Raw genomic sequence first — 26,938 nt, forward strand, 5'->3', positions numbered from 1 at the left:
AGGTGTGTCCCAAAAATAGAATCTGATTCTGTGGGGAAACACTGCTCTGTTTCCTATAAAGAGACCCTGCACACCTGTTTCTGATACTTCTGAGAACTGCAGACAAGTGACTTTGGAGGGAAAATGGGGGGAACAACGTTATGCTTATGTCATGTCCTACAATAAAACATCAAACATAGGTCAGACTGTTCAGAATGTAATTGATTACTGAACCTTGAAAGCATTCATTTGTAATCTATGCAGTGATGGTTTAGGTAGTCTTCTGACTACATCACTAGATGGAAATAGCCACAGCTGCCCAGCTAACTGTAGCTGAGCTTTACATCTTGTGATGTTGTGGATTTGTTTGTTGGTTAGGGAGAACAGCAGTGGTTGGTCTGCAGCTTCATAAGCAGCTTGTTTCTCATTCTGAAAGTAAGATTTATGTCAGTATCCTATTCTACAAATGTACCTTTTTGTATGAAACAGACAACTCCTCAGTATAAGCTCGGGTTTTCCTATTTCCCTGTTCTGATGTTGGTTTAGCTTTTTTTAATTATTCCATTTCACCAAACTTGATTGGACTTCAGATGTTGTAAATATAAGTGACCTGCAAGTGACCTAGTTCCTTCAGGGTATTAAAGATGTTATTAAATTTCACCTCTGAATGAAATGTAAGCCACTCCTGCATGCCGCCATCCTGGGTTCAGGTTCTCTCCCTGTTTCCTATTCTCAGGCTTGTTGCACATTGAAAGCTTTGCTGCCACACGGAAACTTACTCTATCGATTTAAATCAGGTCCTCTAACAATGCTAACAACACATTTCAGGTTATCTTGGTGCTGGTTCGGACCTTCTTCCTCATGGTGTGGTATATTTATGGCAAATACATGGGCTTCACAAGAGGGTTTATACTTGTGACTCTTAGTTTAAGCGGCTTATGTTCAACTGTCTAAAGCAACCCGAGCATCAGTAAACCCACTGTTTTGCAAAGCAAATCTGTAGGACCTGAGGGATATACTTCTATTTGAATTTTCTCTCATCTGCTATTCAACAGCCTTGACGTGAAATCCCAGTGGCCTGCAGCTTTGCTGCAAACAACCTTACGGGATTCTGCTTTGATGAGGCGCAACATCGCACCCACTAACTGATCCATAAGTGCTGTCAGAATTTATGATGGACTGCAAAGCAAAAAGAGATTTTAAGTCTTTAGTGTGCTTACATGACTTTTATCAGGGAAGTGGAACTTCCTTTGATTGATGTGGTTTTGTTGAGTTGATTCCAGCTGCTTATTTTTTCAGCTGTGTTGTCTTATAAATGCTGTGCCAAAAAAACAACCTCACAGGAGCCTGTAATTCCAAACTGACCTAACATGGAGAGTGAAGGCATATTGCCTGTTAATGGGAGGACATTATGAAGTACATTACAGCAGTTAAGAGTCAGTATTAAAACAGATTTGACTGAGTCCTTGTTGCACAGTTTCTGGTGGTGACAGTTTGTTGCATTGAATGGTTTAGTTTGTAAGCTTTCTAATACAGTTGTTGTGTATTGTTTCCAGTGCAATATTTTTGAACGTGGTAGACGTTGTTGAGCTCCACAAACAACTGGCAAACAGAAAAAAATGCACTGAATGTTTCAAGAAACTCACATTTAATGAAGGTCACATGCCTTTTATCCACTAAGATTATTCTGTTTTATCCTTTAAAGCATGAGAAATTTTAATTTGAATGGTTATTTATCAGTTGTTTGAAGTAGCTTGCAAATTATAAATGTGGCTTCTGAGGAACTAAGCCACCCTAGATAGCTTATAATACGCACTGTTTCAACCCAGTCTGACTGATCCAGTACTCCTTGTATTAAGTGTTGCCTGTTTTGCATAGGTTTCACTGCAGTCTGTTTCTAGTGAAAAAGATGGTATATCATGTATACAAGAGAGACCTTCAGTGGCCCTTTTTTTGAGGAATATTTTATGCTTTAATATTAGTGCCTACTTGTTTACTTTCCATGCAGATCTGCAGCTTCTAAGTCATCATCCAGCTCTGACATGGCTGACAGGAAGCTGAATGGCTTTGGACTGATTTGGATGGTAGCTCTCATACTGCTGTGTAATCCAACAATGGTAGGTCAGCCAAAATACACACAAGACACACTTTACTTCTTACTGATTTCATAAGTACTGCAGCCACTGTAATTCTACCTCAGAGTTATTTACTGCTTTGCCATTTTTCTTTGAAATCCTTTAAAGGACAAAAAATGCTGCTTCAAATTGGTGTCTGGACACATCTGTGCACCAATACTTCTGCACAGATGTCATAGTTTCCATGCAGCGCAAATTAGTTTAATGAAACATTAAGTATGACTCCCTTTTCCTGTATTAGGTAGTATGTGATGACTGTTTTACACTAATACATCACCAGAAGGTGAAAACCAAAAAATGGCTCAGACACTAATGTTAAACATAAGCAACAGTACTTTTTTATTAAACAGTGAGGAAGGACAAAAAGAAAAAGAGCAAATACACTCAAAACATGGAAATAGCAGAAGTGTTGTTGCAGTTTGTTTTTAACTTGGGAGAAAAAGTCAAGTTATTGGAACTGGAGTTTTCTATTGTTCTGTACCATAACATACACTATATTGCTAAAAGTATTCACTCACCTATCTAAATCACTAAATTCAGGTTTTCCAACCACTTCCATGGCCACAGGTGCATAAACCAAGCACCTAGGCATGCAGACTGCTTCTACAAACATTTGTGAAAGAATGGGTCGCTTTCAGGAGCTCAGTGAATTCCAGCATGGTACCGTGATAGGATGCCACCTGTGCAGCAAGTCCTGTCGTGAAATTTCCTCGCTACTCAATATTACACAGTCAGCTGTTAGTGGGTTTATGACAAAGTGGAAGTGACAAAGTGGGAACGACAGCAGCTCAGCCTCGAAGTGGTAGGCCACGTAAAACCACAGAGTGGGGTCAGCAGATGCTGAGGTGCATATTTAACAGAGGTCACCAACGTTCTACAGGGTCAATCACTACAGACCTCCAGACTAGCTCAAGAACAGTGCGTAGAGAGCTTCATGGAATGAAACCCATTCCATGAAGCTCTCTACGCACTGTTCTTGAGCTAGTCTGGAGGTCTGTGTAGGTCTCTGTGGAGACTGTGAGCCAGGCCTTCTGTCCAAAATCAGTGTCTGACCTCATGGCCAAGCAGCTGCATCCAAGCCTTATATCACCAAGCTCAATGCAAAGCATCAGATGCAGTGGTCTAAAGCATGCTGGACACTGGACTCTAGAGCACTGGAGACATGTTCTCTGGAATGATAAATCGTGGTTCTCCATCTGTCAATCCAATAAACAAGTCTGGGTTTGGTAGTTGCCAGGGGAATGATACTTGTCTGACTGCATTGTGCCAAGTCTAAAGTTTGGTGGAGGGGGGATTATGGTGTGGGGCTCAGCCCCTTAGTTCCAGTGAAAGGAACTCTTAATGCTTCAGCATACCAAGATATTTTGGACAATTTTATGCTCCCAACTTTGTGGGAACAGTTTGGGGATGGCCCCTTCCTGTTCCATGATTCCACACCAGTGCACAAAGCAGGTCCATAAAGACATGGATGAGCCAGTTTGGTGTGAAAGAACTTGACTGGCCTGCACAGAGTTCTGACCTCGACCTTGTAGAACACCTTTGGGATGAACTAGAGTGGAGACTGTGAGCCAGGCCTTCTGTCCAACATCAGTGTCTGACCTCACAGATGCACTTTTGTAAGAATGGTCAAAAATTCCCAGATGAGTGAATACTTTTGGCAGTATAATGCATCTTTTATGCTACTTTGTAAAGGTTAAAAATGACTAGATTTCTACATTTTCTCCCCTTTCTTGCAGTTTATGGCAAAGGCAAGCTTGGAGGTCAATGATACCCAGCAGCAGCATCCAACTAATGTATACCATGACATGACAGTCACCAGGAACCAGATAGTTACAGCCCAGTTTGAGTGCTACCAAAAGATCATGAAAGAAAATCCACACAGCAGACAAGGTAAAGCTGTCTTCATTGAAATTATGTATGAAAACCCTACTTTCAAAATTCTACAAATGTATACTTTCATTGTTAGTTTGCAATGTCCAAACTGTGGAGAGTAAATTTCCACCCTGAAGTGGAAAAAGCTCTTAACGTAAAACAAGCATCTTCTGACATTTGATGAGCTGTTTTAATTCCCAGTGACAGGAGCAAACAGTACACTGGTCAGCAAAAAGGATGTATTGGTTAAATATAATAGAAATAAAGTACATCATGTCTTCTCTATTGTATCAACTGTATTATAAATACTTATTAAGCTTTTTGTTTATTTTTTGTGTGTGTGATTTCAGAGGCCATGTGCAATCGCACTTGGGATGGCTGGCTCTGTTGGGATGACACCAAAGCAGGAGTTACATCTGAGCAGCACTGCCCGGACTATTTCCAGGATTTTGATCCTTCAGGTGAGATCTGTAGCTTGTAGCAGCCAAATGTGCTTCATCTAGCTGCAAGTTTGCAGAATCAGCAGAGGTCAAGATACTCTGACAGTTAGTCCCTGTTATGGATATCAGATCCTCATTCATAATTTTGAATGCTTTTAGTTAAAAAGAAAAGCCCAAACCAAGATAGCCCTTATTATATTATATGACCAGGGTTAAAGCTTTCTAGAACCACAAATGGTGTTATGCAACAGATTTCACAGGCTGGGGGAGCTCTTCATGACTAGTGAACTGTTCCTCATGTATATATTTGCTTGATCTTTTAGCTTGAATTATTCTAGGTGAAAATAGCAGCGATTATACCTCACAGTCTGCCCAGACACTGAATGCACAAACCAATTACAGCAAATGACCGTGAAGCATGAAGACTTGATGCTTTCAGTGGATGAGCAGGAGCATTTTTAATTTTCAGTGTGTATTAAAGACCGAGTGCAGCTGCTTCTATTTATGATGCAGGTTATTATTATTATGATTTTTTTTTTTTACATTTATTAACTTCTGTGTGTGTGTGTGTGTGTGTGTGTGTGTGTGTGTGTGTGTGTGTGTGGTGTAAATGCATTACTCTGTTTATTGCAGTAAATTAGATTTAAGATTCTGCGGAATTCTTAACCAAATTCAGTCAAGCACAGCCGTCAACAGGACCTGCAGGTTTATAATTAGATTTAATCCTTCTAATGCTGTTTTCATTAGCTCTGTACATGTTGATGTGTTTTTCTCATCTCCCTCTCCCCTTCTACTGGCAGTGCCTCTAAATACCATAAAATATGGTATTAAAATACCATATTTTATGGTATTTTAATACCATAAAATATTAGTGACAAAAATCTGTCTAAGTATGGAGTTTTTATTTAATTCTTTATTTTTCCTGCAGAGATGGTCACAAAGATTTGCACTGACAGTGGTCACTGGTTTCTGCATCCGGAGAGCAACCGGACATGGACCAACTACACCCGCTGCAATGAGCACACTACAGAAGGCAGAGTGGTAGGTGCTTTTACACTCAGACTCTTTTTCTGTCTCTTTTCATATTCCACACACACACTTTCACACTAACACAGATGCACACACAATCATGCACCTTGAACAGCCAATGCCTGCACATCTCAAGCCCCTAAATGCAAAGAGATTACAAATTAACACCTACGCTTTCCTTAGACTTTCCCACTTTGTTTTCACTTACGCTCTGTCACCGTCTTATATCTACTCTTTGTACAATATCTGTGAATAGTAACTATTGGAATTGGCACTAAATATTGGCATTTTTTTTTTTTTTACAAAAATAAGGTTCAAGCCAAGTTGCAAAATGTTTTCTGAACCTTTTTACTTGAAGTAATTATATTTCAGTCGTTTCTCCAAAAGTTTCTCCACAATGAGGTGACATTATAATCAGCAGACTAACTGATGGGTTAAATCTGTGGTCTCAAGGTCTCAAATTTTATCCCAGTCTGGGAAACACTCTTATGGTACCTCAGCTGATTATCCGAACTATCAAACTTTTTATTTGTAACACTCGCTTTCGTAAGCTATCGTAATCTCTTTAAGCAGTCTTCAGGAATAGTTCTCCAAGTTTCTTGAAGGACATTCCAAAGCTCTTCTTTGGATGTTGGCTCCTTTTTGTTTCATTCTCTGTCAAAATAGTGCCACACTGCTTCAATAATGTTGAAGTCCAGGCTCTGGGAAGGCCAGTCCACGACTGATAGTGTGCATGGTGGATCAAGCTCCAGTGTTACTGTTATGCATTCGCAAGTGCATTAATTTTGACAAGCTCTCCAACACCACTGGCTAAAATGCAGCCCCAAACCATGACAGAGCCTCCACCGGGTTTTACAGATGACTGTAGACACTCACTGTTGGACCTCTCGTATGACCTCCTTCATAAATTTGGATTCTTCATTCTATAAGATGTGTTGCCACAGATTTTTCAGTCCAGTTCTTGTGCAATTTGGCACACCTCAGCCTTTTTCTCCCCGTTTCTCTGCTTCTTGACAGCAACCCCTCCACAGAGACCTTGATTTTTTTTTTTTCCTATTTGATTTTTTTCCGCTATTTCTTAGGACTTTTTTATACCTGTCAAACCATGTTAATCTATTGTAGATTCATGATAAAGAAATGGGAACAATTTATGCTTTTGGCAACAGGCTGTTGGTCACAAATTGGCTAAAGATGTAATTTAAAATTTGTTCTTTACTAAGTGGTCTGTTATGTGTAGACACAACACTGGATCATCCCTTGAGCTCAGTGTTTATTTTGCAATGCTTAAATGATTCATAGGTCAATGTTGGGTGGTCCAACAAGCAAAGACGCCAATAAAATCCTCCAAATTCTAAAAATGGTCAGATACAAGGACTGGATTAAAAATCAGTGAAGAATCAACCAGTGATGAAAGAAAAAGGCCTCCAGAAAGCCTGGAGAACTATTGCTCAAGACCACTTTGGCTCCTTGGAAGCAAAAGATAAAGAAAGAGGTGGCAGCTCAAGACTTTTGTACAGTACTAAAATGTGCTGTTGTTTGATATAAACATTCAAGGCACATGGAACAATTTCTAGAGCATTTCTGTGCAAACGCTAAGCTGTATCCAATCAGATGACCTGATTTCTATCTCTTGGTTCTTTTCAGACTGCAATGAACCTTTTCTACCTTGCCCTCATTGGACATGGGCTGTCCCTGACGTCCCTCCTCATCTCCCTAGCTATATTCTTCCATTTCAAGTGAGTTAGCATATGTTATATGAGCAGCTTCCATAGACTGATATTTCTCAGTCTGTCCGTGACATAAAGCATTGTGACATAACATCAGTTTTCTATTTTTCCAGGAGTTTGAGTTGTCAAAGGATCACCCTTCATAAGAACCTCTTCTTCTCTTTTGTTCTGAACTCTGTGATCACCATCATTTTGCTGACTGCAGTGGCCAACAACCAGGAGCTGGTGCAGAGCAATCCAGTCAGTTTTACCCAAATCTTTTATAGTTTATTATTTGTTTTGATTCATTTTGCCATAGTATCAGAGCTTTCTCTATTAATTTAATATGCACCATTACTCTGGTCATTCTAGTTTAGTATAAATAAACATAAATCAGCTGCTATAAAACTGCACTGTTGGCTACAGCCAGCATCCACATTCATTATGTCTGTTTTTCTTTTTTAGACAAGCTGTAAAGTGTCCCAGTTTATTCATCTGTACCTGTTTGGCTGTAATTACTTCTGGATGCTGTGTGAGGGAATATATTTGCACACTCTCATCGTGGTGGCGGTGTTTGCTGAGAAGCAGCATCTGATGTGGTACTATCTCCTAGGATGGGGTAAGAAAAAGATATTAATCAGCTAATCACAATGTACATTTTTAAATTTTTCTTTACTTAATTTGCTCCTTTGTTTTGCAGGCTTTCCTCTTATACCAGCCACCATACATGCTGTTGCTCGTAGTTACTACTACAACGACAAGTAAGTTAACACTACTGCCTGCATAAGCAATTCCCCGGTAATGTGTTTTTTTCAGGAAATCCACAGATTGCTGTGATATATCGGCTGTCATGTGAGGAAATTTTACTGTTGTGTAAACCTTTCCCGTACTTCGCTCCTCTGCAGCTGTTGGATTAGCTCAAAAACATCACTGCTCTACATAATCCACGGTCCCATCTGTGCTGCTCTTTTGGTAAGAATGCTACAGCTTTTCTTTCCTAACACCGGTCAGTTACAACAAATAAATCACTATATATGTGTTTACTAAAATAAACCAACTGATTTGGTTCATGTTTCTGTTGCTACACTGTTTTTATTGCGCAATGAGTACAATAAGCTGCTTGTGTCCTCCTCTGAGTGGACTCTGCGGGGGGTCCTGTGAGCAGGACACAGTTTCAGAGCATGCATAAATGTGTTTGTCTTGTGAAATCAATGCATCTTCCCCTTTGAGGAGCCACCCACTGGTCCCCAGGCTTGTGTTGTTTTCTAGGAATTCACCTAATCAGCACGTTGGGGCATGCTTCAGAGAACATGGTCCCTTAGGACCCTGTCTGTACTAAATGTTCAGCCTCCAACATCCTTTAAAATGTTATGTGTAGGTTTCAGCCTCTGGTGCTTTTTTTTTTAGTAAACCTTATCATGTCTCAGAAGTAACTTGTGTCTCAGCTACTTATAGTATAATAGCAACAACTTTCTCAGTATATTAGAATAAGTAAACGTTCCTCCTGGAAGTCCTGTTGAAATGTGCCTGTTAAGGTTGACACATTTAAACATAGTTTATATGCAGTAGTGTGCAAAAGTCTTGAGCCACGTCATGGTTTGGGGCTGCATTTCAGCCAATGGTGTTGGGGATCTTGTCAAAATTGATTGAATCATGAACACAGAAAGTACCATCAGATTTTGATCCACTGTGCAGTTAGGGGTGTGCGATATATATCGTCTACGATAATATCTTAATTGCCCTGTTAATGATGTGTGAGTTAAGTTACTGAGTATGCTACTGAGTGGGGAAAAAAATACAGCAATAAAAACGCCTCGACTCCACGGGTTCACTAATTTATGCTTTAGTATAGGCTGCTGCGCGTGCGCATTGAGAGTGCCCATACTGTGCATAGCTGCCTAAACAACACACCTAAAGCTGGAAATGAGTGAACACACTGCACCGGGGGAAGAAATTTAGACATCGCCAGCCTCGCAGTCTACCGCCTTAGATTTAATTCATAGGCGAGGATCATCTTCAATCGCGTGGAGGTGGTTTGGATTTGAAAAGACTGACATTACTCAAAAGATGGCAATTTGCAGACTTTGTAAGAAAGCGGTTGCCGTTAAGGATAGCTTGACAACTAACTTGTTCCATCATCTCTGAACAAACCACCACCTAGAGTATGAGGAATCTGAAAATTTTTGGGAGCCCGCTGTCCAAGACAAACCTACATCACCCAAAGTGTCACACACTCAGTAAATAATAGCTTTCACTTCTTTTACAAACACATTTTTAAATAATGCAAAATGTCTTTTATCATCGTTATCAACAAAACTACAGAAAATATCAAGATATCATTTTTTGTCAGTATTGCACAACCCTGCATGCAATACCATCTGGAAAGCATCTGATTTGCAACAGCTTAATTTTTTCAGGATGGCAATGATTCCAAACACACTGCCAGTGCAGTAAAAGCGTACGTGGATAGAAAGGAGCACTATCAGTCATGGACTGGCCTCCCCAGAGCCCGGACCTCAGCATGACTGAGGTAGTGTGGGATCATCTTAACAGAGAATGGAACAAAAGGCATCCAACATCCATTTAAGAGGCCTGGAGAACTATTCCTGATCACTACAAGAAATTAAGCGAAGCTTGCCTATGAGAGTTTAGGCTGTGTTGAAGAATAAAAGTTGCAGTACCGAATATTGAGTTTGGTAGAATTGCACAAACTTTATTTTTTCCCTTATAAATGATTGGACCCATTTCTCATTTTCCCTAGCAAGCTATAAAGAAACGAGGGATGGTTCAGGACTTTTGCACAACTTTTGCACTTTTACATATTTGCACTGTAAATAATTATTTAAAAAATGTTCAGCAACATGGAAAAAAAATTAATTTAATACTACTTAAAAATCCTCCAAATTTCAAATCTATATAATTAAAATTTGGATTGGATTGAGTGCCAATGATTCCAGCTTTGGTCGAGAGTGACAGATATAACCTGTGATATCTTGACTCTGTTATTTTCTTTACTGTTGAAGTGTGTGGTGTCATCATCTCAAGATCTAAAGAACTCTCTAAGGCCTTTGGAAAAAAGCTTTAGATGCTTTCGTGTCTGGCAGGGGATATAAAAAGAACTTCTAGAGCTTTATGGAAAATAATCTGCACGTGGCGTAAATTTCAAATGCTTGATATAAAATGCATTAACAGATTCACCCCCCTGGAGCAGACTGCTTGATGCCAAAGAAATATCAAAGAACCCTAAACTTTTATTTCAGGATCTGCAGAAAACTTTTATAGCTGGTGTCAAAGTTCATGTGTCTACAATCAAATACAGATCACACACACACACACACACACACACACACACACACACACACACACACACACAAACCACCCTTGCTGTCGAGCACAGACATGTGATCAGAGCTTTTTGACTAATGTACTCTGGACAGATAAATCACAAATATGTTTGTTTAGCCACAGTAAGAGCAGACATGAAGAGGAAACATTCTAGTTTGAGGTTGCTTTGCTCCCTCAGGGACTGGGCTCCTTACAGTCAGTGATTCAGCGCTAAATTCTACTTTATAACAAAATTATTATTATTCATAACAAAAATAATGCAAGTTAACTTTGTGGAAGTTGTACAATGATCCAAATCATACTAGCAAAATCTACTACACTAATCTACACTAATGTTAAAGTGAAGGGTCAATATTCTAAAGTGACAACTTATTTCTACTAAAGGGGGCGGAGCTAAACTCTGTGTACTTACATTTTTTGCTCAGTAAAATTCTATACCAAATTTAATTTACCAATTTAAAAGTTGTGACACTGTAAAATGTAAGTGAATTCTTTTCGGACTGCTGAGTTCTCTTGGCTAAAGAGGGGAGTAATCATCTAGCTTATGACAAGGACACAGATTAAAAACAGCATAAATGGTGATATGTGAGTACATTAGTGCAGATGTAATGGTTGACATGGATGCCATGTGTTTTATAATAGCATGACTCTGTTGTAAGAGTTTTCATGCTAAACTGGACTGACCGTACTTCAGACGTGTTGCCCACTTAAAGTATTTAATCAGCTATGAAAAAAAAAAAAAAGACTGTTCAAATATGTCAAAAGGCAATTTTTACAAGATATCCTCCATATTTGCATGCAGCCCAAAAATTTCCAATCACTCTGGAGTGTTTGATTTTCCATTTTTATATGAATATCATCTTGTTCTTTATACTTTTATACCTGATCCTATCCAAAGACTAGACTGTAATGCTGATTTTATTTACATCTTCCCCCTTTAGGTCAATTTGTTTTTTCTACTTAACATCGTGCGAGTTCTGATTACCAAACTGAAGGTGACCCATCAGGCAGAATCGAGTCTCTACATGAAAGCAGTGAGAGCCACGCTTATCCTGGTACCTCTCCTTGGAATTCAGTATGTCCTGCTTCCCTACAAGCCCGAGGGACGGGTCTCTTCTGAAATATACGACTACATCATGCACATACTCATGCATTACCAGGTGAGACGGTGGTTAATGGTCAGTGTGAAGACCTGAAGTGATTCCCATCATTTCCACATGTCTATTGTTGTATATATTATATAGAGAGTCTGCTACCAGTGTTATTTACTGAGGTCATCCTCTGTACTGTTTGTGTTGTTATGCTATCTTTGTGTGTGCCTAATATAAAATTATTATGAAAAGTGATTACTCTCTCCCCTCCAGTGATAAAGGCATTTATTTTAATAAAATGATCCATTAAATGGACTTCAACCTCAGTATTTTCCTAGCTTTTACCAAAAGTCAAACATTCCCATTAGCCGCAGACAAGACTTTGTTTGTGTAGCCCAGGCAAGAACAGCAGGAAGGAAGGCACAAATTATCTGAGCTGAAAGAGACTGAAATCTGTTGGATGTTGATGAAGCGTTATCTGATCATCCTGAGCGGTCCCAGTGTGCGCCGTGCCTTGAGTAACAGCCTGAATCAGCTTTCAAAATGTAATCACTTTGACCTCCTAAGTTTCTCTGCTTCACAGCACTTTAGACCCTAAGATGTTGTCTACAAACAACTTTCCTGAGTCCAATTAGTGAGCTGCATGCCAATCTTCTTTTTCATGTGTTTCTTTTTTCATTCCAGGGCCTGCTCGTGGCCACCATCTTCTGCTTTTTCAATGGCGAAGTAAGACCTTTTGATTATGCCCTTTTTTATTGTGCTTTTCAGCTATGCAAACACATGTACGCACACTATCCCACACTTCCTCTTTGTGATCACGGGTATCCAAGACAGCATCCACTGTGCTGACCTTGTGGTGCATAAGGGTCATGCCTTGTCAGGGTCAGACCCCCCAGGGCCTGTCTTCCAGTGTTGGGGAATTCAATCTGTAGTCATAACTTTCCAAGCTACCAATTTGAAGAAAAATAAACTACAGCAAAGACACCCCAGGGAATTAATGTAAAATGATCAATTTAACTCAGTGTCTCTAAACTTTACATGTGACATGAAACTGTAACAAAGTACAATACAAAACATGCCATTCAGTAACTCCTAAAGTAGCTTACAGTATCTTTGGACATGTGTTAATAAATAGCAATAATCAATAGGTATGACTGTGGATGGCTGATAAATACGTTATCTAGGCTTGATTTTCCCAGTGGTCACAACTAAAGAAAAAGAGGTTGTGGTGGGTCAGAGGAAGCTCAGTTACAGTACAGAAGCAATTTTTCAATTAAAAACAAAAAAAAAAGAAACAGCGTGTTTGTACTCACAGTGGATAAGTAGAGAAAAAAACAGCACTACTCCTCAGCATTGCTCTCCAAAGACTGAAGATTAAGTTGCTGGCAAGCAGCCACAGGCTGTGCGCTGATTACTGTCAATTTTGCAGGCAATTCATCTACATAGAAAATAGCTTGACTTCACTTGAAGTGAATGATTTACAAGATCCATTAAGCAGCTTCCCTTTGATCTTTATCTACTGATTTACTGCCAAAGTCTGTCCTAATCCTGTGCTTATTGTACGCTCAAAGAAAGTGGCACTGTTATAGCTACACACAGAAACACACAGGCTCAGGAAAACACAGTAGAGCGATCCTTAATCAAAGCATGTTTTTCACAAAGAATTTGCAGCGAAGGAGAAATAATGTCACGCGAAGACGTGGGTCTGAATTTTCACTGTGCGCCGCTGTTGTTCAGCAAAGAAAAGCTGAAGTGGGCAAAGGCTTCCTGTTGCTTGGTACCTCCAGCTTTAAGCTAAGCTAGCCATGTCTCAGCTATTTGTATTACTTATCAGTTCTTCTAAGAATCTATCATTTTAAATTGCTTGGAATAAAAAGTCTTGCTTTCTCTCAGAAACTGAGATGATAAAGATGTATTCTAATGTGTGTGTGAGTAACCCAGTTAATATAATATTTCATATTAGCACAGATAAAAGAAGAAATGCATATTTCCTTCCATGATAATTATACACATGCAACATCCCATAATTAAGTCCAGGTTGAAAACAACTGGATTGAATGTCAGAAAAGTGTGAAGATGCCTATCATTTACTACTACTAGTACCGCTACTACAACACTAATGTATTTGTATCAGTTTATGATAATATCAAATAATTTGGATATTATTGGTCTTCATATTTAAGAAGGTAATGAATAAATAACTTAATTGTAATTCTTTATCATTTGTCTTTGAGTTCTTTACTAGTTTAGGCTAACGGGCTTCTGGCTCCATTAAGACAAAAACAGGATAAAACTGCTAGCCTGGTTTTGTCTAAGGTTTAAAAAAAAAAAATCTTTCTGATTGGTGTCACTAGTGATGTTCAGCAGTGTCATCACTGTGTAATTGCCAGAAAGCTAGTCTGGACTTCTCACAGATCTAAAAACACAGCATGTTTAATTTCTATTTTGTTGGTGTAGAGATTATAAAATAAGGAGCCATTCTAGGAGTTTTCTGCCATCTTATGCAAAATTACTTTGGGCTTATCACTTATTAATCGAGCTTTATGTCAGCTTATGATTCCTAAGCACTCCTGTCAGCTAATATCTGATATCTGATCCCTCTGGTTAGGTCCAAGCTGTTCTGAGGCGGCACTGGAACCAGTATCATATCCAGTTTGGCAGCAGCATAGGAAACCACTCAGATGCCCTGCGCTCTGCTTCCTACACAGCTTCCTCCATCACTGAGGTACAGGGCTGCTACAGCATCGACTGCCACTCAGAACACATGAACGGCAAGGGCTGCCATGACTCAGATGCCTCCATACTGAAATCAGACAGCCCCTATGCCTGACATACACAGTGTTGTCAGACTCTGTCCATCCCACCATCACCCTTAAAATCTGCTACATGTTTGGAGCTCACCATGCAGGAAAACTGGCCACTTGCCACAGATGCAGTGTCAGAGGAAAATGAGTGAGTAAAAAGATTGTACATCCTGGCTCTCACACACCTGAAGAAAACGATGACTTCTTATCCACGCAAACACAAGTCCTTTAACTGTACTGTATGGCGAGCTTGATGCAGCTACTCCTGCGCAGTGCTTTGTCTACAATTTGCAACTGAACTGCTTTACTTGGACTACGACGCTTTCAGATCTTTCTGCCTGACAAAACTGTTCTTAAATCAATAATTGCGGACTGCTTGATCATCCTCCTGGGCTCATGTTGTGCACAGAAAGCCTTCGGTTACACTGTAAATTCTTTTGACACAGTTAGTGCCAAACCAAGAAATCTTGCCTGCCTCATTTATTTTTTATTATCAGTAATGAATCAGATAGGACGTCTAACATGTGCATAGTGAAGTATTAAATCTTTATCTATATCTTTCACATGTTAAACTTAATTTATCAACGTATTCTTGTTTATTAAATGAAAATAGATTAAATGCCATACAGTATTTATGATTTTTTTTTCTCAAAATGAAATACTGATATGACCTGTTGCCAGCAGCACATAAACTTTCTCAGCATTTTCTTCTTTGTTTCAGTGTTTGTTCCCACGTGTGCGTTTAATGCAGGTGTTTCTGCTCGTGCTCTTCGTTTCTAAGCATCTCGACATTTTGTCATGCTGATGTTTGAGCGTGCTCAAGTGATCCTTACTGACATGTGCATCATTTAAGCCAGATGGAAGCTTGTAATGTAACATGTTAACACAATATCATCAGAGAGAAGCCACATTTGAATGTAAGAGTCAGTGGTGCATTTCATCTGAAGCTGGAAGCTGGAGTTTCTGAGTTCCTAGTTGGAATTTTCAACTGGACCGCCCTTTCAAATCAGACTTCCAGCTCAGAAAGCCGGAGTGGAAACCATGACTGTGCAATTATTGTTGGTGGGTCTGCGGCAGTGCATGCAAACATTAGTAAAACTCTGCACTGCCGCTGTTGTATATTTCTGACTTGCTAAATAAGCCATATGCAGAGCCTTGACCGGGCGGTCTCTGTGAGTGTGCTGCAGTGGCGTTTTTAAGCGTATTAAACAAGCACTGTGCTGTATTGCACGGCTAGCTCTACCTTACTGAGGAGCAAACCGAATCCTGTTTTTCTTCGCTCGTCTGACTTTACAGCTGGAACACGCTCGACTCGGGAGTGACTCCCAGCTACAACGTCCGACTTCTGAGGCAAATGGAATGCAGCACTTGTTTAAAGGCTTGGCTCTCTTAAGCACACATCACATTCCCTTTCACCGTTGTCTCTTTTCTTACCCCTCGCAAACCACTTACAGATAATTGAGATGTCAACAGTGCTCAGTGTTCAGACTGAATGCAGGAAGGTAACTGAATGAGGTGCTGGTTCTTCAAGCACCGCAGTAGGAAGCAGGAAAATGAAACTGAATTGAGGAAGATCAGATTTATTAATCCATACGTGAAAGAGGAGGGCGATTTAGTATTTTAAAACAATATTCCCGTGCAGTCATGTAGTAAGTCTATTTCTAATGAATAAAGCCATGTTTCTACTTCTTCATAGTGCAACTGTTAGAAATTGGGGTTGATTCACCTTCATCTTCTTAAAATCTAATACACATTATTTATATTTTTGTTAATCATTTGAATTGATCATGTATCTTAATATTAGCTAGTTTACTGTCTGCAGCTAAAAAGTTTCGCAATTTGTAAGCGACCCACTTTGAGAACTTCAGGCCGCTAAATCCCCATATTCGTGTGATTACTTTTGTATCTTGTTGTCTTTTTGCAGGATAGCCGTGCTATGAAATGATGTTTTAGGCCAGTGTGGACGATTGATTTCAGTGATTGCGTTTTCAGTTTGCCCATAAAAAAGACATGAAAAGTGCAATAGAACTGGGCAAAATCCTGCCGTAAATGAAGCATGCAACTTGAATGTCCACTAAAGCTTCTGCTACACTGAAGAAATGAAAATGGTGAAAGAGAAAAAGGCATTAGATCTGTATGAAGCGTCAATAATAATGTTCCTCACTTTCATACATGAGCAAATTCTATAAATCCCCATCGCTTCCACCACCCATTTGTGTTTGTTTTTAGGTCTGACTGGTGCTTCCTCAGTTACTTTCATTCAAATCCTCACTGGGGCAAAAACCTTCTTGCCTCAGTGAACCAAATCTTTATCATTAGTGTATAAAATGCATGCATTGATTCAGCCCACTGTCATTCCCAGAGCATCAAATTCTGACATTTTGTCAAAGCCACTGGAGTCTTAATGACACTTACAAGGTTGTGGTGCTATTACGCACCAAGTTTAGGTGATGTCTTGCCCCCAAATCATCACATATAGACACATGTAATGGACCTGTTGGTTTTGTATTTAAACACACTAGTTCAGAGTTATTTTTGTACATGCAGGGTAAATGTTATGAATGTCAAAAGAATGGTCTTTTCCTAAAGCTAGCCTAGTAGTTTTTGGTGTCCTTTAGGCAGATGCAAAAGGACAGCCTGTGGGTATTTCTGTACGGGATGCCGATGGCATCTGATAGAACGTCTCTATTTGATGACCTGGAAGGAGAAAACACAAATCATTTACTCTTTTTTTTTTTTTCTTTTTAAGCTTAAAATTGCTACATTTGGATGGAAACCTGACCAGTCAACTTAAGCTCAAATATTTTTATTCTGTCCCTGAGAGTGAGGTATAAAGAAAACCTTTCCAGGTCATGCCGGTGCACAATGGATGACCTGGGTTAAGGTTTAAGAGTGTGCACACAGCCTTATTCAGAAGTACATATGATGAACCTTTCACATGTCATGTGACAAAACCAAAATAAAATAAATTTTAAAAATGTACTGAAAACATTTTTTATTTAAAGCATTTAGTCAATTTCTAGAGCTGGTCAATATTCACTGCACTTTTATACAGTTATGTGGTCATTTTGCTCATTTAGATCCTTTTTTTTTTTTTCCTTTCTTCACCGTAAATCATTTAAACACATTTTCCATAATGCTGGGAACATGAGTCACTATCAGTTGATGTAAATATTTTTGTAAATCTAACAGTTCTGCAAAGAGGACAAGTGAAACGTGTGAGTGATAGTATGCATGATTTATATATACAGTATTTATGAGTATAGTATACTCATCGAAGCATTCAACCACTACTTTGTGTTTTAAAAAGGGAAGGAAACAGGAAACATGCTACCTTAGCTGGCTGCCCTTATTACTTGTCATCATCCTGTTTAGATTCTTTTTTTTTTCTTTGCCTGTCATTGGATGCAAAGAAAAACACAAGTGCATTCTGTGTAAGTTATTCATGCCATATTATCAAAATACACATATGGTGCAAGTTTGATATGTGGAGATTCACATTCAACCTTCCAAAGGGAATGTTTTCCTGGTTGGATACGGTAACTCTTTCATGGATATCTAAAAGAACCACTCACTGAAATGGCAAATCAATTTACATTGCTGGCTATTCATTTATGATAACTGTTGAATGTTTCCATTTCCAGTCTTTAATACAACTGTGATGACTTAAACCGCTCAGTTCTACACAAACAGGGAATTGGCATATTTTTAAGAAACATAATCACTAAGTGACTAATGTTTGAGGTAAAACCAATTAATTTGTGTTTCATATTCTCAGTATTCAAACACTGACACTATATGAGTTCAGGCTTTAGTATCAAACATACAGTTTGTAGTTTTTTTTTCATATCAGATCTGCAGGACAGTTTCTTCATTTAAACATGAACTGTGCAATCTACATTTATGGTTGACACATCACTGCTTTGCAGCAAGTGATAAATGTACAATGACAAAGCTATAAAGTATCCATAAAAGTCATTTATTGTGTAGTAATGCCTCATAATCATTTATGAAAGTAATTTCATCAGATCTGTGGAAAAGCCAGAGGCTTTTGGTAAATGTAGTAAATCTTGTGTATCATTTAAGTTCTGTATTTATGTGTGAAATGTTTTCATATGACTCTCCAAAGGGTTTGTGATGTCCCTGGTGACATTTGGTAAAATGTTGTAAAGTAAGACAAAAGCATTGAAGACAATGTCTGTAGTTTTTGTTTATACTGTACTGTTTCTAATTTTGGTAGTCTTGACACATTGACTTCACACTACTGTTTGAATGTAATTGGTTTTGTTTTATGGATGTGAAGAACACATTATATATATATATATATATATATATATATATATATATATATATATATATATATATATATATATATATAGTACAATGTCTCTTTTTTAATTATTTCACTGAGTTAGACAATGTTGCTATCTTGTGTGTATCTACATACTAATACAGTATAGCACAGCACCAACCTTCAGCAGTTTTTTTCTTTCGTTCTATTGTTTTTTTTTTATACATCTTGTCCAATATCAACATACAATGTCGACGTTGTAGCATAGCAAGTATTTTCAAATGGCCCCTGTTTAGGTTCTGAAAAGATATCACTACGCTATGACTCAGTTACACTGCATTTAAAAACAGAACAGCAACCTCTTTGCAACTAGAAAAATTGGTGGTTGCCTCAAGATTGCATTGATTTATTTATTTGTTTGCATTTGGCGACCACTTGCAAGAAGTCGCGGTCACCAACTAGTCACCCAGCGGTCGAGCGTGCGACAACCTCAACCTCTGGGTGACCCGTGCAATCAGGTCACCTGGTAGGAGACGACCTTTCTCCAAACAGTCATGGTCTGACTCAGCCTCACTCTGACAGATTGGTGAAGTGTTTTTGAATAATTGCCATCTAATTTATAAATGCAGATAGACTGAAACGTGTCAGCAATCAACCTGAATCAGTTCGATGAGCGCAACTCATCTGCAAGGCCTCTTCTTGAAAGAGGGAACTCAACTCAACTGGTTGTATTCTGATTGTATTACTATTGCTGTCCTGCAGCAAGTCCATCACTATTTGTGGAGGAATTTCTGAATTTGTTTTAAATCTTAGGTTCTGGCTGGACTGTAAGTAATGTGAGAGAGCAACAGATTTGTAACAGATTTGTAACAGAAGGTAAGAAATTGCCAACCTGACTCCATTCAATCATGAACTTATAGCAAACTGATTGCAGACTGATTGCAGTCTGATAGCATTTTATCACCATTTTTTCACCGTTTTCTGGCAGTCTTTACCAAAATTGCTTTGAAGATGGCAACTGACTGCGAGTGGTCACAGACCTGTTTCCCATCTTCAAAGCAACTATTTCTAATTGCACACAGTACCAGTTAATTTGGTTGTGCCACAGTCTCCAACCGGTGTTTTCCTTAGTGTGACTGTAGCAATAATGAAAAAAATCCAGATACAGAACTGCTTCAAACTGAAGTACAATGCCCATCCTGTAGTAAATTTTGTTTTCAACAGAGAGCACGACTCATAATATCACATCTAGAATGTGGCCAGCATATCATTCACCAGTGCAGGTCATTTCTGTTCAGTTTGTTAAAGCTCTCGCCTTCGTTATTCTACAGCCATTCAAGCACGTGTATTCAGCAGTAAATGGTACCACGTAACATTTTTATATCATTCTCGCTTGTCCCATCGACTATATACTTGATTTATGAGTTTAGTGTTGAAGTGAAAAGAACACAGTGTAACTGAATTGTGTAGCTGATCTGACACCTCTGGGGCTCTGTAGTGGGGGGCCGTTGTAATGAGAAACATCTGCTATGTTGCCAAAGAGTCCCCACAGAAACTGTCAAAGTGAACAAACAGGCTTCTTTTTTTTTCTTTTTTAACATTATTCCATTCCCAAATCCCTTTAGTGTTGAGTAATTTCTGAAGAGGCTATTAAAAAAAAATCATGTGATAATGGGAGATTATGACTAACACCATATTAATATAAATTACTTAATTTAACCTAGTTTATGAGCAACACATTAACAGGTGACTGAGTGCAGAAATGTTGAAACTTGAAAGTGTTGCAAAGTACATAAAGACCCTGAGGTGTAATAATATTTTCTTTATTAATGCTGCACAGACAAGTTGAAATTTACTGAGTGAAAAATGATTGCTGTGGGGTTTTGTGTCTGCACTTTGATAGGTGTGAATTTTTCATGAACCTTTAACCTTGTTTATAGGTTATGAATACATTTTTGATTAGTAGTGCATCATCACCTGTTTTTCCTGCTGTAATTCATGGCTCAGATTCAACAAGGTGCTGCAAACATTCCTTAGAGATTTTGGTCCATATTGACATCATAGCATCACATAGATGCTGCAGATTTTTCAGCAGCGCATCCATCATGCAAATCTCCTGTTCCACCACATCCCAAAGGTGCTCTATTGGCCTGAGATCTGGTGACTGTGGAGGCCATTTGAGTGCACTGAACTCACTGTCATGTTCAAAAAACCAGTTTAAGATGATCTGAGGTTTGTGACATGATGCTCTGTCCTGTTGGAAGCAGCCATCAGAAGATGGGTACTCTGTGGTCATAAAGGGATGGACATGGTCAGCAACAATAATCAGGTAAGATCCTCAAAGGAGCTAAAAGTGTACCCAGAAAATATCTCCAACATTAGATCTCCAGCAGCAGTCTGAACCGTTGGCACGCAGCAGGACATGTTGTTGATGTCATTCTGGCCTTAGCATCCAAATGTTGCAGACTCGAGACCAGGTAATGATTTGAGAGCCTGTGTGAACTTTAGCCTCAGCCTCTGTTTGGCAAGATACCGAACCCCGAGTTGGCCCTGATGCATGCATCAGGGTGTGAGTGTGTGTGCAAATGTTAGACAAAGTGCTTAAGTATAGAAAAAAGTGCTTACGTTAATGTCTGTGTGACTGTGTGAATGACGCTTGTAGTAAAAATCCCTTTGAATACTCAGAGTAGAAGTACCAGTCCATTTTGAGTTACTACCATGTGATTAGCTGATTATTTATTTGCATTAAGAAATGGTTAACTGTACCTAATAAAGCGGCCTGTGAGTGAGTGTATATTGCTTCTCTGGCAATACAGCTACCGCCAGAGTAGTACTGTCATGGTCCTGGGCTGGGCAGGGTCAGGGTCGGGATTAGGGGTTTCCCGCTCTTCAGGCAACACACCTGTTCCTGATTTGCTCATTGCCTGCCAGTACTGTACGTAAGGACCAGCCTGAGCAGCCATTCTCTGTCGGAGTGTTGTTGTATGGTAATCAGGCTCCCTTATGCTTGTGAAAATCCCTTGTGCTAACATTGCTTTTAGGTGAACAGAGTTAAAGAAAAAATTCACCTCATTGAAACTGATAATACATGCTAATATACACAGTGCAGTGATTACCCCCATAAAAACACATTTTAATCTTTCATCATTTGTAAAGTCATTTATTGTGATGTATCAAGTATTGCAGAATCAATGTATCATAGTTAAAGGTTCAGTAGGTTAAACTAATCAACTAAATCAGTAACACAATTTTAAGATAAAAGCTAAATATAGAAAAACAAAAGCTACAGTTATATCAGTAAGATAAAAATGCAATTTAAGGTGCAATGATTGTCCAAGAAAGTCTTAATATATATATGAGTATAAACATGAACATTTAGTGTTACTGCACATGAGAGAGAGTCCTTTGTGTGTAATTTGGTATTGTGAATAATGGTATGTCGATCTTTGCACCTGGAGAAGTCTCTTGTATGTCGCAGTTTCTGGATGGAGTGTGGTTGTTCTGGCCCTGATGCTGCACAACCTTATTCCTGGGGGGGGGGGGGGGGGGGGGGCAGTCCTGTTCCTGCAACTGTGGATGAAGAGTTTTTCAGTGGGAGACTGCAGACTTAACTGCCCACTGCAAACACTTCCTGAGTGACAAATGATGTAAGGATGCTCTCCACGGCACACCTGTAAATTGATGTGTGGACTATGGCACCATCAGTGTCATGACAGCATTGTGAGTCACTCTGATTCCCACCCCGTAATCATGACCTTACAATTTTAAAATTTTCACTATGCAAATCGAGTAATATATTCTCTAAAATGAGAAATCAGTATTTGAGTCATTTTTAAATATGCATTTGAGATGTATTTAAGTTGAAGGTGATTACAAAGCTATGAGCTCTAAATCTTTGACTCCTGTGATGATCAGAAGTTTTAAAGTCCACCCATAGGTTACAAATATTTTTCCCTGACTTATTACAGACACCAGCCATCCATAACCTCAGCACACTTTCATGCATTTAAGCTCCATTGAGAGCCATGTCTCAAAGAATTTGCTCTCACTGTAATTAATTTGGAATTAATGTTCATGTAAATTGAGACAATGTAGGGATTAACATTTAATACAACCGCAGTACCACTAATGCTACTTAAATAGGATAATGTTCATAGATATTTTAAATTAGTAAAGTCCTAATGGGATATGTAGCAGCATAATACTGTTTGTGAGATTATAAGATCAATTATTTTCAAATGTTCTGTTGTGTGCACTTCAGCAACACTGTACAACAATATAAGTCTACAAAAAACATTCCGGCACAAGCCTCCTGTATGTCCAATTAAAACTCCCGGCATCACACTTTTCCTGCTCCACTGCCTACAGCAGCCTGAGCCGACATATGGAATTTCTTATGGCCCTTCTCTGGCTCAGCATGTGGCAAGAGAGGTTTACGGAAAACCACAACGTGCCACCTGAGCAAAAGTGTTAAAAATAGAATTTTCCCTCAGAAATGAAGGAACACATTTCCTGTAGTTATATGTCATCAGACATTTTATGTCTTTTTTTTTTCTGCTGCTGCCAGCTTGTCTCCCTCTTATGTGACCTGAATAAGTAACTATGTACACCCCTGGCTGGTAAAAGGAAAAAAAAAAAAAAAAAGGTTGCTTTAGGTTGCTGTCACCTGCACTTAGCCTCAAAAGCTGTGGTACAGCTGTACACTCCACATGGCGCACAACAAGGAGGTTTTTTTTTTTTTTTATTTGACATTGTGTGTGTGTGTGTGTGTTGTTTTCTACACTTTGACCCAAATGAGCTGTATTTCACACAGATAAATAAAAACACTGCTCAAAAATTAATTCAGGGATGTCAATCTGTTCAGTTACAAAGCAGAAACGACCGTCAATCAATTTCACCTCCTTTGGTGCAAAAGAAATTGACAACAGGTGTACCAGAGAGGCAACAACAAGACAACAACTAAAAGGGAAAGGTTTTGCAGGTGGGAACCACAGACCGTTTTCCTCCTTTTCCTGACAGATTTCTCTCCAGTTTAGCTTTTTGCTAATGTATGAGACAAATGCTGGCATGACATGTTACCTGCCAATCATTTAGATTACACAGGTACACCCAGGTACTCCAGCAGGATGGCACATCCATACATGCTGTAGAGAAGATACCAGGAGATGGGCTGTTACACAAGGAAAGCTGGTTAGAGTCACAGCATCAGTCCAGCAGCAGGACTGGAATTTGTTCCTTTGTGTGAGGAGGAACAGGAGGAACACTGTCAGAACCCCACAAAGTGACCTCCAGCAGGTTACACATTCAGACTCCATGAGGGTGGCATGAGGTCCTTCAGTGGGACCTGTACTTGCAGCTCACCACAATGCAGTTTGATTTGTATTTGGCAGAGAACAGCAAAACCCCGTCACCCCATCCTCTTCACAAATGAGGGCAGGTTCACACTGAGCACACGTGACAGGTGTGAAAGAGTTTGGAGACACCATGGCATCTGACAGCTTCATGGATTCCCAATAGTAAATGCTTCCTAACTGGACAGATCTCCCTGTAGTTTAACTGATTGTGTTATACTGTGATGATCAAGTGTTCCTTTAATGTATGTGAGCATATTCTAAATGTGGATTAGTGGAACAAAAATCAATAGGGCAGCACCAGGAACAGAAATGACAGTGCACCTCAAACCCTGTTGTCATAATTGTGCTTTTGCCCAATGGAATTTGTGCTTTATTGAAGATGCTACAATGTATCTTTATAGAATGTTATTATCTCAAATGACAATGTAAAAAAAACAACAACAAAAACAATGCTAGGAGTTGGGGATCTAAAGAGAACTAGCTGCTTCTGTATCTCACTTTGACTTTCCAACTTAATAATGACTTTCAGCTCATTGTGTAGCTGTCTAGCTCAGTGATTCCTAACTAGGGAAATACCCCAGGGGCATTTCTACAGTAGCCAGGGAGTACATGGAACAGTTTCATCAACGTAATGGGTAAGTAGTAGAAGAAACAAGCTGCCAAAAGCAATACATACATTATTAAAGAAGTGAATAAATGGTTGAAAGCTTTCTAAAATATGGTTAACAAAATTATAAGTGAATAATATGAAGAAACAAATTAAATTGAAAACTGAGTTTAATTTGTTTATATGAAAACAATTGAATTACATCTGCTAGCTAAACAGTAGTTAAGTAGTTAAATTCCAAGCAAACGTGTCTGTGCGGACCCACTGTGGGTAACTGTAGGCGAACCCACACTTTTGCCACAGGTGTACCTGCACAGAGCCAGCAGCAGAAAGAACTCTGTAACCCACAGTGGGCTGTCCACTGTAGGCTCACTGTAGTGAATTGGCTCACCTTGGGGTCCATGTGGGTCTGCACACAGTGCCCCCCCACAAGGACTCCCAAGTTGACATGTTTGCTGGGTTGTTAGCTAACAGTACGGACAAACAGCTGATATCGTACCAGCAGCTCAAACAAAACTGTTCATCAAACATAATGGACAAACTGATGAAACAGCTCATTAACAGTAATGAAATGAATGACCGTTACAGTAAATGGAGTGATAGCTGAAATCAGTGGATGAATCGCTCGCTAATGCTAATGACCGCGTTGCTAGCTAACTGTTACATTAGGAATCCGTTCTGGTAGCTAACTGCTGAAACTCTCAGCCATCAACTGCTGGCTAGAACCATGCACCTGGGCAACAAAACACACCTGTCAGTCACATGTTCCAATACTTGGCTCACAGTAAAGATGCGTGGGTATAGACAGAAGGTGCTATCTTCTGAACTGTGTTTCACATTCACATGTAAATACCTGGAAATAAAAACTGAATCTGATCTTTTTTCTCGTATTCATCTTTTAATGTCAAACCGAAGCAAAAATAAAGGGATTGGCCTCACTGTTCCAATACTTCAGGAAGAGACATGACACTCTCGTGTTTTCGGTTTAAACTGAATTGCTAAACAAACCATAAAATGGGTGGTAATTTCATTTTTGGGGAAAAAAAAAAAACTCTGTCATTAGACCAAAATGCACTGCAGCTATGCACTGTAGGAATAGCTTCCATTAAGGAAAAGCAGTTCCTCTCTTGATTTATTTTACCACAACAGTATAGTTCTGACCCCTCACTGCACCATACTGAACAAGCTGCAGAGCGCTTGTCACTCTCTAATCACCCCCATCCTGCACCCCTTCATGACAGTAGAGGAAATGGCTTAATGGAAACATTTACCCTGACTGATAGTGATAACTGCCGTATACACACAGCAGAACAGACACTGGAAAGATGCTGAAGAAGGTTGTTTGCCTTTGGGGAAGCTCAGAATGTACTATTTGTAGGTCACATGGGCGGGATTTTAAAGAATGCAGGCTGAGTATAGGGCAAGTCTGTGTCATGGAAGCAAGAATAACTCCCCCACCTACCATATATCAATATGAACTGCATTGTTCCTCAAATATTTATGTGGAAATTTGGGGGTATTTATCAATATATGTCAAAGAAAGAAAAAAATAGAATTTTTAGAATAAAACACTTTTATTTGCTCTGCACTTTTGGGAACACAGATAAAAATAAAGAAGAGAAACAAATTATATTTGTATTGTTTTGAGGATTTGGCTTTAATACAAACTGTAGAGTGCACAGTTGCAGTGACTTCCTCTTTTTTGCTTTTTTATCCCCCCCCCCCCCCCCCCCCCCCCCCACACACACACACACACAGATCATTGTGCAGGGTTATGGCAATAACAAGTTAAGGATGCAGCCTATACATCCTTTACCCCAGCTTCCCTCAGGGCCTTCAGAGGGATCCCTTACAACCAAACGTATCTTAATTTTTGTGTCCAGTATTGGGTTGGATGGTATGTGTCCAAAAAGCAAGACCCTGTGACCATGTCTTATTAGTGATAGTGGGAAAGTCACATCTTGAGCTATCTGATATAACGTAAGCATAGGAATTATCCTCAATACAGGGGCCAGTTTTAATTTTTAATCAGTTTCTCAGGCTTCGTTCTACAATCTGATGGAGGCAGTTAAAGGTTTAGTTGCACTATTGTTGGCTTCTTTATGTTCTTGCTTATTGAAACCATCTAACTTAAATATCCTACTTTTAGTCACCTGGCTTGGTAGTCAGTTTGTTGAAGACTGAAATGTGAATGGATTTCTGCGAAATAGGGTTCATGCAGACATTATTTTCTGCATAAATATTACAGATTTTATCGTCTGACTTCTTCTCTCAAAGCAAAAATT

The 26,938-nt window shown here is 39.2% G+C and overlaps 1 protein-coding gene across 2 annotated transcripts in view; it reads left to right on the forward strand.

Annotated features, from left to right (window-relative positions):
• Nucleotides 1-26,938, forward strand: part of calcrla (calcitonin receptor-like a) — a 51,843-nt gene that overhangs the window by 14,609 nt on the left and 10,296 nt on the right. The window contains exons 2-13 of one of the 2 annotated variants that reach the window (XR_004021696.1): nucleotides 1,988-2,096; nucleotides 3,851-4,004; nucleotides 4,337-4,447; nucleotides 5,355-5,467; nucleotides 7,100-7,191; nucleotides 7,296-7,422; nucleotides 7,627-7,780; nucleotides 7,862-7,922; nucleotides 8,067-8,133; nucleotides 11,448-11,666; nucleotides 12,282-12,323; nucleotides 14,206-14,322. Coding sequence is in view for 1 of the 2 variants with exons in the window: in XM_030758428.1 (XP_030614288.1) it covers nucleotides 2,022-2,096; nucleotides 3,851-4,004; nucleotides 4,337-4,447; nucleotides 5,355-5,467; nucleotides 7,100-7,191; nucleotides 7,296-7,422; nucleotides 7,627-7,780; nucleotides 7,862-7,922; nucleotides 8,067-8,133; nucleotides 11,448-11,666; nucleotides 12,282-12,323; nucleotides 14,206-14,427 (1,437 nt within the window). In the remaining variant the exon portion in view is untranslated. Of the gene's footprint in view, nucleotides 1-1,987; nucleotides 2,097-3,850; nucleotides 4,005-4,336; nucleotides 4,448-5,354; nucleotides 5,468-7,099; nucleotides 7,192-7,295; nucleotides 7,423-7,626; nucleotides 7,781-7,861; nucleotides 7,923-8,066; nucleotides 8,134-11,447; nucleotides 11,667-12,281; nucleotides 12,324-14,205; nucleotides 18,704-26,938 lie in introns of those variants that run through there. The other variant, XM_030758428.1, reaches the window with a different exon arrangement.

Source organism: Archocentrus centrarchus, chromosome 21 (genome assembly GCF_007364275.1).
Source record: "Archocentrus centrarchus isolate MPI-CPG fArcCen1 chromosome 21, fArcCen1, whole genome shotgun sequence".
In the NCBI taxonomy this organism is placed as follows: domain Eukaryota; kingdom Metazoa; phylum Chordata; class Actinopteri; order Cichliformes; family Cichlidae; genus Archocentrus; species Archocentrus centrarchus.